Source organism: Capra hircus, chromosome 23, assembly GCF_001704415.2.
Source record: "Capra hircus breed San Clemente chromosome 23, ASM170441v1, whole genome shotgun sequence".
Taxonomy (NCBI): domain Eukaryota; kingdom Metazoa; phylum Chordata; class Mammalia; order Artiodactyla; family Bovidae; genus Capra; species Capra hircus.
Genome location: NC_030830.1, coordinates 45,641,582 through 45,655,022, shown reverse-complemented (window position 1 = coordinate 45,655,022; position 13,441 = coordinate 45,641,582). Strand labels below are relative to the sequence as shown.

At 38.5% G+C, this 13,441-nt stretch overlaps 1 protein-coding gene across 3 annotated transcripts in view; it reads right to left on the bottom strand.

Annotated features, from left to right (window-relative positions):
• Positions 1 to 13,441, bottom strand: part of ZNF451 (zinc finger protein 451) — a 97,128-nt gene continuing 83,687 nt past the window's right edge. For 2 of the 3 annotated variants that reach the window (XM_018038936.1, XM_018038938.1), the window contains one exon: positions 1 to 1,735. In XM_018038936.1, coding sequence (XP_017894425.1) covers positions 1,689 to 1,735 — 47 coding nt within the window. In that variant the 3' untranslated portion in view covers positions 1 to 1,688. Of the gene's footprint in view, positions 1,736 to 5,584; positions 6,068 to 13,441 lie in introns of those variants that run through there. The other variant, XM_018038937.1, reaches the window with a different exon arrangement.

The following is a 13,441-nucleotide window of genomic DNA, read 5'->3' as shown; positions in this document are numbered from 1 at the left end:
TGAACTGAAAAATGATTTTTAATTTTGTAATAAGTAGAAATACAATCAGTAACAATTATTAAAACATTAAGCAACCCAAGGACCTTATTTTAAGGATCATGATGACTACCCCTTCCCCACTGTGTCACTCTGGACCATACACATCCGTGTGTCACAGCAACACAGCGCCCCCGCGTGGCGGGCGCCTCCAGCACAGCCGTCTCCTGGACACCCGTTCAGCTCCCACTGCTGAGCAGGTTCCCCAGACGTCTTTAAGGTTCAGCTCTGTAACCACCTCCCAAAACCTTAAACTGCTCTAACAAATTAACAGTACAGTGTGCTCACTTTGGAAAAATGACTACGACATTCTCAAGCTATGACGTCTACTTAAAAAGCAAGCAGGGAGGACAGAACTGACAGCTTAAGAAAGAAAGAACACAAACTGGGGTTTCCAATGTGGACTGAAAAGACTATATAATAATAATAAACAAGTCATACTATTTAACACTAAATTATCTAGTTGCAGAGAAAGACCAAAGTTCTAGCTATGATTTTTTTTTGTCTTAAAGAAAAATTTGTATCTATAGAAAATTTTAAGTTTGGTAAATAATTACTACTCAAAATTTTTAGGGATGACATTTCTGGTCAAATAACATGAAGTATATTCACAAAGACTGTATGGCAAGCCCCTTCTTAGTCTTCTAGTTACATAATATTTTTTATTATTCATCATGGGGCTTCAACATTTAAAAATTAAATATGTAATACCAATTGTAGGACATTGATATTTTAATGAATAACATGAAGATACTTCCATATGAAATAAAAATTTTAAAGGGTTAAGGAAGATTACGCCTGAGTAGAATTTCAACATTATTTTCTAAAGAATACTATGTTTACACAAATATATATATATATAAAAGGACTAATATTAAAAGTATGCCTAATTCTATGCAAATACTTTTACATCATTCCCTTTAAACAGTAAATAATACAAGTCATATGAAAGTCAAAGTAGGTAAAAAGAATGGAAAAAGTTTCTTTTTACTACTTTCAAAGAAATTAGGTTAGTTTTCTTTTTCATTCCAGCAATGTACACCTCTAATTAAAGCAGGACTATACATCTGAGTGAAAACCACAAAGAACATTGGTGATAAAATTTTTCATCTGTTTTCACAATCAGTTTCCATTACTCTCTTCCAATAATCATAAAAAGACCTCAAAGATTATATATATTGGTGCCACATGAGAAGTAAAATTTACAGAAAAAATGAGCTATGATAGCTTTATTTATATTCATTTTCACTCTTAAAAAAATAAACTAGAATCATCTGTACAGTACAAATAAAATTAAAGAACCAATTCTATTTGGGAAACATATAAACAATAGTCAAGGGCTTCTTTATTTCTTTTTTTAAAATCCTTTTAACCTAAGTACATGAATTCAAGGTTACCTGGGAAACATGATACCAATATTAGAATATATGATTTGTATTTGCATTAACATATATTCTGTTCCTCTGTACATTTTTGCAAATGGCACAAAAACACAAAGCAATATCAGAGTTTGAACATACAAAAGCAAAAACTGTGTGTTTTCAAATACATTTGTACTAGTAGATTTGTGGTCTCCTTTAGGAAACAAACTCAAGAATTCATCATCCTGAGTCTCTTCAAGGCCACTTGATGTTGTGTGGTAATACCTTTAGTTACATTTCCTCAAGACTTCTTCTAATAGCTTCTTCTAATTCCACATCTGCATTAAAAAAGAGAATTTTAACATTTAGGGCAGAAAACTGATAAAAATGTACTTAATGTAAGTCTCATCAACTACATCTGTATTTTCAGGAAGAAAAGTAAATACAACTTGAAGAAACTGAAGATAACTTGGCAGTTTCTTCATCATAAAACTTGACTATTTTGAAATATGAGATATGATCTGGATACGATCTTAAACTGAATTATAATATATCTGAGCTAAATATGATAAGAAACTTATTAGTTACTTCCATTTAGGGACAGAGAAAGACAACAAACTTCTAGAATGACTGACAGGAAATCACCAGACGTAACAGGGGAAAAAAGAGTATCTATTTCCGAAAAGATCTGAGTTAATACATGTAAAACTTACCAGTGGAAAGAGAAAGGCAAAATCACAAAATGGCAAAACCTCAAAAGCTATTAAAATTTTAGTTTTAACTTTTCTAGTATCTAAGACAAACAGTCAAATTCAAGGCTATTTAATATCCTCTGAGAAGCATTTATTATATATACATATGTACTCACTGAAATTTATTGAATGCCCACGGTATATCAGGCACAAAATACAACAGTGAACAAGACAGACATTCTTGGGTTCACTGGTCTTTTTCTCTATTTCCTGAGAATGACGCTAAAAACCCAAGAGGGTAATCAGGTGTCAGTTTCTTGGCCTCCACTAGCTTCTCACACCAGATTTATCTAATCCTGTCCAGTCCACGGTCTCCCGCAATCTACTGAGTTCACAAGCACAATAATTCCTCGAATATGCAGCCACCTCTTCCTATAAGCTGGGGCACTAGTGTTACCTCATTAGGAGTTTAGAACACTACAAGCTACTCTACACTGTGTTAAAGCTAGAGTCTTGGTCAGTGCATTGCCCTAAGATGAATTCAAAGGGATGAAGAAATGTACAGAAAAGCCAAGATGCTCTTAGCAAGCAAAGAAGAAAAAGGTGACAAGATTTGTTTTTATGAAAACTTATTACAAAGTTTTAGTAATTAAGAATGTGGTACCAGTGCAAGAGGGCTTCCCTGGTGACTGAGCACTAAAGAATCCGACTGCCAATGCAGGGAATGTGGGTTCGATCCCTGGGTCGGGAAGATCCCCTTAAGAAGGAAATGGCAACCCGCTCCAGCATTCTTGCCTGGGAAATCTCAGTCCATTGGGTCGGGTACCAATGAGTTGGACACGACTTAGTGACTCAACTACAACAAACCAGTCCAAGAACTGGTGAACAGACCAAAGAGGCAGCACAGACAGCTCTATGAAAACCTGATCGATGACACAGGCAGCCTTGCAGAATGGTGGGGCAAGGTGGGGTTTTAAATACATGATGGAGGGACAACTGGTAGGCCATATGGAAAAAAAATAAATTTACCCCTACCTTATGGAATATACAAAAAATACATTTCAGATTCACTGTGTATTTTCTGCATAAGAGCAAAGGTGGAACAGCAAGGCAACAAAGGACACGGGAATACGCGCAGCACCTTAGTGCAGGCAGAGACGGGGAGCGGCGCTCAAAACACACTGCGGAAAAGAATGGTGCTTCGGGATGTATAAAATTACTTTGATCCATCAAAAGTGAGAGTGTGAAAAGACAAGACATAAAGAGAAAATATCTGCAATACACAGATCTTATACCTAGAAAGATTTTCAACCCAGAAAAATCAGTAAAAAGCTGGTCAAACCTGTCAAGAAATCTACAAAGGCACTGGCAAAAGATGTCAAAAGGTCAAATAAACATTAATCATCAGGAAAATGGAAATTCAAACCACAAAAAAATGCCTATCACTAGGTAAAATTAAAAAGACCAGTAATTCAGTGATTAGTGAAAATGTAGATCAATAGGAGCTCACATTCACTGCTGGAATGAAAGAAACAATGGAACCACTTTTGTAAAAAACCTTGCCATAATCTACTAGAGCTGAATGTCAGCACCTCAGTATATATTCCTAGAAATGTGGGAATTATTTCCAACAGCCAACCAAATGTCTGTAAGTGATACATGAACTATGTGTAAAATTATCATACAGGTACTGGAAATGAACAAACCAAAGCTACATGCTAACAATCAGATGAATCTGTAAAACAATGTTAACTAAAGGCATTCAGACCCATAATATCAGTAATATAGATCATGACTCTGCTGTTCAATACGGTGCACACTGACTGTATGCGGCTATTTGTGTTCTGATTAACTGAAATTAAGTGAGGGGGATGCTTCTAGGGAACTGACCACTGTGGGCTGAATTGTGTCCCCCTCAATATATGTTCTTACCCTGGTATGTGTCAATATGACCTAATTTGGAAACAGGGTCTTTGTGGGTGTGACCAAGTTGAGGTCACTAGGGTGAGCCCTAATTCGGTATGACTGACGTCCTTACTGGAAGAAAATGCCACGTGAAGATGGACACACAGGTAGAAGATGGCCTCGTGATGATGGACGCAGAGACAGACAGATACGTCTACAAGCCAAGGAATGCCTACTGTTGGGTAAGGGAGTTAGAGAAGGCAAGGTTCAGAAAGACCCAGACCAGCACTTTACAGGAACAGATCCCCTTTAATGAGGCGAGAAGGGGGAGCAGTCAGATTAGTGGGCTGCTGCACTAACCCAAGAAAAGAGTAAGTATACATTGTATGTGGAAATCTACTGTCTTAAGGGGGCCTGTTCTTCTCCAGGGTTGTTCGGAGTAATTATCTCTTAAACAGCTGGGGCAAGGAATTTTGGAGATCGGCCAGAGGCTGCACGGGCTGGGAGCTGGGAGTAATCAACCTAATGTCCATTTTTTCTTCTGGTGATAGAGTACTTTGTTTTCCATAGAATGGTGGGACCTGGAGGGGAGGTTTTAACTCCAGGCTACCTTGAGCCATGCAACTTTCCTTCACCTACAGTTGACATTAACAACCAGAATCTGGGAGCGGGACCACGGCCCTACCGACAGCTTGACCTTGGATGGGTGAACTCAACAACTGTGAGACAATTTCTATTGTTGTGGTGTGTGTTTTCTTTTTTTTTTACTTTACAATACTGTATTGGTTTTGCCATACATCAACATGAATCTGCCACGGGTGTACACGTGTTTTGTTTTAAGCCACCTAGTTTGTAGTACTTAGGTGAGCAGCCCCAGGAAATCAATCCACTGGTAATGCTCTTTTTCAATCTGAAAGATGGTCACCTGTTTTGTGAGATGTTTTGTACAATATCTGTGTGTATTATATACACATATACGCACAGAGAGAACCAAAAATCTGGAGGACCAGCATATAAGTTGGGGAAAAGGATCAGAGTTGAAGTGTTCCAGAGTCCTTTTATTGTTTCATGGAGGCAGACAATATGTACATACACTTAAGTCTTTAAGTTACATATAAAAAATGTGATAAAATGCCAAGGTAACCACAGAAAGAACAGGAACAAATACACAGCATATACACCAACTTGAAAAAACAAAAAGAGGAAGCTAAGAATGAAATAGCAGAAATAAATACAGAAACAGTATCTACAGTGAACTTACGGGAATTAAACTTGCCAGTTAAAATGGATAAAAACGAAAGCAACTAAATGGTTCCACTTCCAGTAACAGCAGAGTAGCTTATATTGGGGAGAAGGCGATGGCGCCCCACTCTAGGACTCCTGCCTGGAAAATCCCATGGACGGAGGAGCCTGGTTGGCTGCCGTCTATGGGGTCGCTAAGAGTGGGACACGACTGAGCGACTTCACTTTCACTTTTCACTTTCATGCACTGGAGAAGAAATGGCAACCCACTCCAGTGTTCCTGCCTGGAGAATCCCAGGGATGGGGGAGCCTGGTGGGCTGCCGTCTATGGGGTTGCACAGAGTCGGACACGACGGAAGCGACTCAGCAGCAGCAGCAGCTTATACTGGATTAGTTCTCCCCTAGATAACAATTATAAACTATTTTAAGGCACTAAAGAACAACAAAAATCAGGTAGAAACAGGACAGAAGTTAATTATTGAAATAAATGAATTACACAGGGCTAAATATGCAGCTTTACGCTTTGTTTCTCATTTGCCTACATCCCCGTGAAACTAGACGCAAACTGAATCAGACAGATGACAGAGGGTGCGAAGGGGAGCTGGCGGCAGGAGGGTAGGAACAGCAGAAAGAGATCCCAGCAGAAATGAGACAGCAAGAGAAGAGGATCCTCCGAATCTACAAATCCTTGGCTGACTTCTGAACTCTGCATACACGAGAGAGGAACCAAGATTCTCGTTGAGCAACAGCAGTCGGAAAGCTTAAAGAAGCAAGCGACTGCTGCTTGTGGCGGAGAGAGAGTTTGGTGTCCGAGTCCAGCAAGTTAACTACCTACAAGAAAAAAAAAATTCCTCAGAGGAAGTTAACAGAATTCTGAGAATCTATAATTTACAAATCACAAACATCCAGCATACATCAAAAATCACGTGACTTGCAAAGAAAGAAGAAATGAGACGCATGGTCAAGAGGAAGAGCAGTCAAAAGAAACTGCCCTGCAAGATAATCAAGCTATTGGGATTAGAAGAAAAGAGATTTTAAGAAAAGTTAAAACTATTTTCAAGGACATAAGGTTGAATGGATAAGAAATCTCAACAGAGAAATAAAAACTATTAAAAAGAAAACTAAGCAGAAACTACAACACATGAGAAAACACATGTTTGAAACTGAAAATTTACTAAGTCAGCTTAACACCGGAGGTGGCAGAAGGTTGAACAATAAACTTGAAGACTGGACAATAGAAGTGATCAAATATGAAGAAAAGAGAGAAAAAATACTGGAAGAAAATGACAAACCTGTGGATAAATCTAAACCATCTATCATGCATAACTGGAGTTCCAAAAGAAAAGGAGACAGAAAGTGGGACAGAAAATTGTGAAGAAATAATTGGGGGAAACTTACAAACTTAGAGAGAACATGAAGCTAAGAAAACTCCAGGCAGGATACAAAGACAGCTACATCTAGGGACATTATCAAAAACTGCTAAGATTCAAGGACAAGGAGGAAATATTAATAGCAGTAGAGGGAAAAATGACATATCTGCATATAGGGGAGCAATAATAGAAATTATGGTCATTTGTTATGACAAACAAAGGAGGCCGGCCACAAGACAAGGAAACGGAGTTCGAGCTCCAAAGTGCTGAAGAAAAAAACACTAGTTAACCAGAATTCTAAAGCCAGAGAAAAAATACTTCAAAATTAAAGGGAAAATAAAGATACTTTCATAAGTGAAACAGAATATTCAACACTAGCAAAACTGCATTACATTAATATAAAATAGGACAGGAAATTCTTTAGGCTGAAGAAAAAGGACATCAGATAGAAACTGTAATCTACTGGAAAGAATGAAAGGTCAATTGAAATGGTAACTATGTGGATAAATATTAAAAACTCTATATTTCTTCTTTTCTTCCTTTAAAACTCAAAGTAATGTTTAGAGCAAAAAGTAATATTTTCTTATAGTGTTTATAACAAAAGCAAAAATATATATATCATAACCTTTAGAGCAACCATAAAAAACTGGACAGATTGTCAGAGTAAATCAAAAAGTAAGATCAAACTTAGAGACATAGTTTCAAATTTAGAATCAAATTTAGAGATGTAGTTTCAAAATAAAGATATAAATAGACTGAAAGTAAAAGGATGGAAAAATATACACTGTGTAAATATTAAGCATAAGAAAGCTTGAGTAGCTGTATTAATATCAGACAAAAAAATTTTATGATAAAAGATATTACCAGAGATAAAGAACAGTTCATAGTATCATAATGCTAAACAGATCAGTTCATTAGGAAGACACATCAGAAATGTGTATGCAATTAAAACCAGAACTGCAAAACACGAAATACAAACTGACAGAACTAAAGAGAAAAAATGAATCTGCAATCCTTGATGAAGCAGCTCCCTGTTACTACTGTGGTGACTGATAGGGTAACTAGATAAAAAAAATCACTGAGGATGAAGATCTGGTATTATCAACCACCTTGACCTAACTGACATTGATAAAGTCCTTTACTCAAAAACACAGAAATAATTCTTTTCAAGTGCATACAGAATATTCATCAAGATAGACCACAGGTTGAGCCATGCAGTCTCAATAAAAATCAAAAGTTTTAAGTTTTACACAGTATATTCTCTTACCACAACAAAATTATATTAGAAATAATAAGACGTTCAAATAGTAATATTTGTGAATTCAACAATATATCTAAAGAGTCAATAGATCAAAGGAGACAATATAAGGAAAATTAGAAAATATTTCAAACTGATAGCAAAAATATGAAAATTTGTGGAACACAGTTCAGTCACTCAGTCGTATCCAACTCTTTGTGACCCCATGGACTGCAGCACGCCAGGCTTCCCTGTCCATCACCAACTCCTGGAGTTTACTCAAACGCATGTCCATCGAGTTGGTGATGCCATGCAACCTTCTCATCCTCTGTTGTCCCCTGCTCCTCCTGCCTTCAATCTTTCCCAGCATTAGGGTCTTTTCCAGTGAGTCAGTTCTTCCCATCAGGTGGCCAAAGTATTGGAGCTTCAGCTTCACCATCAGTCCTTCCAATGAATATTCAGGACTGATTTCTTTTAGGATGGACTGGTTTGATCTCCTTGCAGTCCAACAGACTCTCAAGAGTCTTCAACACTGCAGTTCAAAAGCATCTATTCTTTTGACACTCAGCTTTCTTTATAGTCCAACTCTCACATCCATCCATGACTACTGGAAAAACCATAGCTTTAACTAAATGGACCTTTGTTGGCAAAGTAATGTCTTTGCTTTTTAATATGCTGTCTAGGTTGTGGAACACAGTAAAAAGTAGAAAGCTGACAAACTACAGTCTGTGGGCCAAATCCAGTCCACGAGTAACTTTTGTAAATTTCATGTATACTTCACACTCCTGTTTATGTATTGAGAATGGCTGCTTTCATGCTATAATAGCAGAGCGGAGTAACTAACAGAGACCACAGGAACTACAAAGCCTAAAATACTTACTATCTAATATTTTACAGAAAAAGCTTAAAGCTTGCTTATCCTGGCTTAGAGGGAAATAAACCTCTTTAAATGTTTACATTTAAAAAACAAGAAAAAAAATTCAACCAACAGTCTAAGTGTCACATTAAAAAGCTATAAAAGATGACAAAATTTAAGCTCAAAGTAGAAGGAAGGAAATAATAAAGAGCAGAAATCAATGAAATGGAGAGCAGACCAAAAGGAGAGGAATTAACTAAAAACAGTTCACTCTCTGAAATGACCAAATAAACAGATAAACTTCAAGTCAGTGAAGAGGAAAACAAAAATTACCAATATTAGGGGAAAAATGAGATGATATCATCAGCGATCCTAAAGAAATAAAAAATATATAATAAAGGAATACTACTATGAACAACTTTACACTGGTACATTTGACAATCAAGGTAAAATGGACACATTTCTTGCAAAACATTATTCTCCAAAACTGACATGAAGAAAAAGAATAGGTCCTAGAGTGAATATTCAACAAATTAGTGGAACAGGTAGCTCCAAACACCCGTCCTCCCACATAAAACACTGAAATACACGCCTAAACTGCTGGGCAGAAACAACTTTCTCAAAAGTTTGGAAAATCCTCAAAGGGTCACAGCAACGAAGCAAACACTGAATCAAGACAAAGATCACCCAAACACCAGTACAGGGACTGCCCTGGTGGTGAAGTGGATAGGAATCTACCTGCCAATGCAGGGGACACGGTTCCATCCCTGATCTAGGAAGATTCCACCTGCCTCAGAGCAACTAAGCCCACGCATCACAACCACTGGGCCTGTACTCCACAGCAAGAGAAGCCAGCGCAACGAGAAGCCCGTACACAGCAATGAAGAGCAGGCCCTGCTCACTGCAACTCGAGAAAGCCCACACAAAAGCAACAGAGACCCAGTGCAGCCAAAAATAAATAAAATAATTTTTAAAAAAACACAGCAGGAAAGCCTAGTGGTATCTTCACTTGCCCTTTCCCCACCACCTCCCTATCCCTCCCTGCAGCAGCCCATACTCCTGGTGTGGGACCCTCATCTCTGGCTCCAGGCAGAGCAGAGCAGAAGTCACAACTTACTGCTTTTGCTCTGTCCTGTATCTGAAGGCATCATCTATTTTACCAAGCTCAGGCCCCACACCGAGCAGAAAAGCAGTCTGCATGGCTCAGAAACACTGTGAGGCAGACAAAAAGCCCATGGCCTGGGGTAAAAGATGACGGGTGAGCATACAATAGAACACCTGATATCTGGGAGGAAAAGCCATGAAGAGAATTTCCCTGGGAAATTAGGGCATTCAAAAGCGCCTCTGTGTCCTGGAGAGTTCAGAAACCAGGCACATAGCCAGTACAGGATGCATGCTCAGCATATGCCCGAGAAGACACTGAGCCTTCACCACTGGCTGGTCTGCAGGCTCAGTGCACGCTTGCGTGCTAAGTCACTTCAGCTATGTTGGACTCTTTGGCCCGCCAGACTCCTCCATCCATAGGATTTCCCAGGCAAGAATACTGGAGGGAGTTGCCATTTCCTCCACCAGGGGATCTTCCCGACCTGGGGATAGAACCTGAGTCTCCTGTGGCTCCTGCAGTGCAGACAGATTCTTTACCACTGTGCCACCAGGCTCAGTGCACAGCTGGCTACATGTTGAAGGTGCTAGCACATAGCTGAAGCTTAGGAGAGATTGCTGTTTGCTCCTGGTATTCAAGGAAATCTCTGTCAAAACAATAGTTGAAAACAAGCTAAAGGAACAGAGACTTCAATGACCAAACATAACAAGGAATACAGTTTTTGCAAAAATAATCTGGAACTAAGCACATGGACAACTACAGCCTTCGACAATCACAAACAGCACACCAAGGGGAAGACAGAGAATCTGATTTCCAAAGTACTACATTATAATATTTGCACATCCAATTTTCATCAAAAACACAAATAATACAAAGAAACAGTAAAGTACACAAAGTGAAAAAAATTGAATTAAACTGTCCCTGAGGACACTTAGATATTGAATTTACTAAACAAAGACTTTAAACCAACTGTCTTATGTTCTAAGACCTAGAGTAAACCATGACCAAAACAGTAAAGGAAATTAGGAAAACAATGTATGAATAAAATGAGAATATCATAAAGAGGTGGATATTATGAAAGGCCACCAAATAGAAATTCTGGAGCTGAAAAGTACAACTAAAATGAAAAAATTTGTTACAGGAGTTTAACAAAATTAAGCAGACAGAAAAAAGAATCAACAGATTTTTAAATGTTCCAAATTTGATAAAAAATATGAATCTACACATCTAAGAAGCCCAACAAACTCCAACAGGAGAAACTCAAAGAGATTCATGTTGAAGACATGTTATAGTTACACTGTCAAAAGCCAAAGTCAACAGAAGCAACAAGAGAATAGCAACTCATCATGTGTAAGCCGTTTTTAATAAGATGAACAGCTTATTTCTCATAAAAATCAGGGAGGCCAGAAGACAGTGAGAGAACATATTTAAAACGCTATAAGAGAAAACAAACAAAAATCTGTCAAGTAAGAATTCTATATCTAGAAAGAACAGAGAAGTAATGAAGACCTTCCCAGACAAAAACTAAAGCAATCTGTTACTAGCAAATCTGCCCTCCAAGAGACGCTAAGGGAATCCTTCAGGTTGAAATGATAAGAAATTTAGACAGTGATTCAAAGCTACATGGAGAAATACAGAACACTTACAGCAAATATGTCCTCGTTTTTCTCTGTTATGGCTAAGTCTGTATTTCCCTTATTCTCTTTTCTCTCTGCCTTTATTTCATTCTCTTTGAAAGAGAGGTAATATGACTAAGAAAGAACTCAGCAACAGGAGTTAGAAGGCCTATACTAAATCATGCTCCACTCATTTGGAGGCTATGAATCTGAAAGCAAATTACTAAATGTTTGGAAAACTAAGTTTTTATGAAAAATAGGGGAAATATTCTAACTCTTATAGGTTGTTAAAATTAACAGCAATTTTAAATGTGTTACGTTTGTTTCATACACAATTCAAGTAAAAACTGAACACAGCAGTCTCTTCTTTCTCATTCTTTAAACTGGCCACAGAGGGCTTCCCTGGTGGCTCAGGCGGTAAAGCGTCTGTCTACAATTCGGGAGACCTGGGTTCGAGCCCTGGGTCGGGAAGATCCCCTGGAGAAGGAAATGGCAGCCCAATCCAGTACTGTTGCCTGGAAAACCCCATGGACTGAGGAACCTGGTAGGCGACAGTCCATGGGATCACAAAGAGTCAGACACGACTGACCACACTTTCACTTTCACAGAGTTATACTGTTTGACTGTTTATGTTATAGTTTTACTATTTGTTATAATTGTATGACAACTGCTATTAGTTGAAGGAACTCTTAGGCAAACTGCTGACATTTACAGAAAGATGGTTTTACATTAGCAGCAACCCACATAATGCTGTCTTACTTCTTTTCCAGGGATTTGGGTCAGAATATCTCTATTGAACGTGTATACTTCAGAGCAGATCTTAGGTGCAGGTAAACAGTGAATAATGATAATAATCACCATTATGGGGAATTCCCTGGTTCCATGCTTTCACTACTAAAGGTGCGGGTTTGATCCCTGTTTGGGGAACTAAGATTCCCACAAGCAGCAGCAACCTATACACGTACTGCTTACCATGTGCCAGGCTACTCCAGTAAGGCAGGTATACTAGTATTTCTGTTTTTAAAACTGAGGAAGCTGACACACAGTGAAGTTAAGGGACTTGGACAATATTATATCCTCATAGAGAGCAAAGCTGAGACTAACCAGGATCTTTATAATGGGCTTGGGTAAAGACTCTCGATAGGTCTACAGAAAATAACAAAGATTGAGATAATCACAGTGGGGGGAGAGGAGGGAGGAGGCCACAAAAGAAACTGCCTTTCCCCAGGGCAAAAAGTCACAAGCAAACTGACCCTGCTTTTTACCACCCATTTGTCAGGCTTTTAAAATGCTGTGTTGAGAAGAGAAGGAATGAGAAGAGATCTGAGAAGTTTTAAACTCTGAGTTTTGCTATGAGGTTTGGACTAGAACCATCTCTTTGCTTCCATGGTGCAGGGTCAACTCAATCACCCAATACTCTCCAGCCAAATGGTTTCTGTCTTAATTTCCTTTATCCAGTTATAGGGAGCTGGGTCCTAGCAGCCCTAACTTGTTTGTTAGAAGTTTATTTTTTCAACAATCATTTAGTGCTTAAACCCTGTGCTAGGTGTTATTGAAATAAAGATAAATAAAACAGGATCCTACTCCTTGACTGGCTCACAGTCTGGTGGACATGAGAAATACAAACACAAAAATGTTTAAACCCAGAGGAAGTCTAGAGATGGGAGCGGTTAGCTTTCTCTACCGATGGAAGATCTAAGAGGCAGCGATCACACAAAACTGTCTACAATGTGGCCATCCAACCTAAGAGGGTATTTGAGCTGGTTCTTGCTGGGTGAGAAGGAAGGGAAAGGAAGGTATCGGAGGCAAGTACAGAGGAGGCCGCGGCTCAGTAACTTACAAGTGGACACTGTGCTTCTCATACTCATTTCACATGAAGCAGGAAATGAAAACATCCACGACACCACTTTGATTTTTCTTGGAATTAGAGCATTATATCTCTGCTTCATAGGACAATTAATTAAAAGTTTAAAGTATCTTCACTTGAATCCAAGTAAATACTTTCCAAGTATAACTTTCCAAGT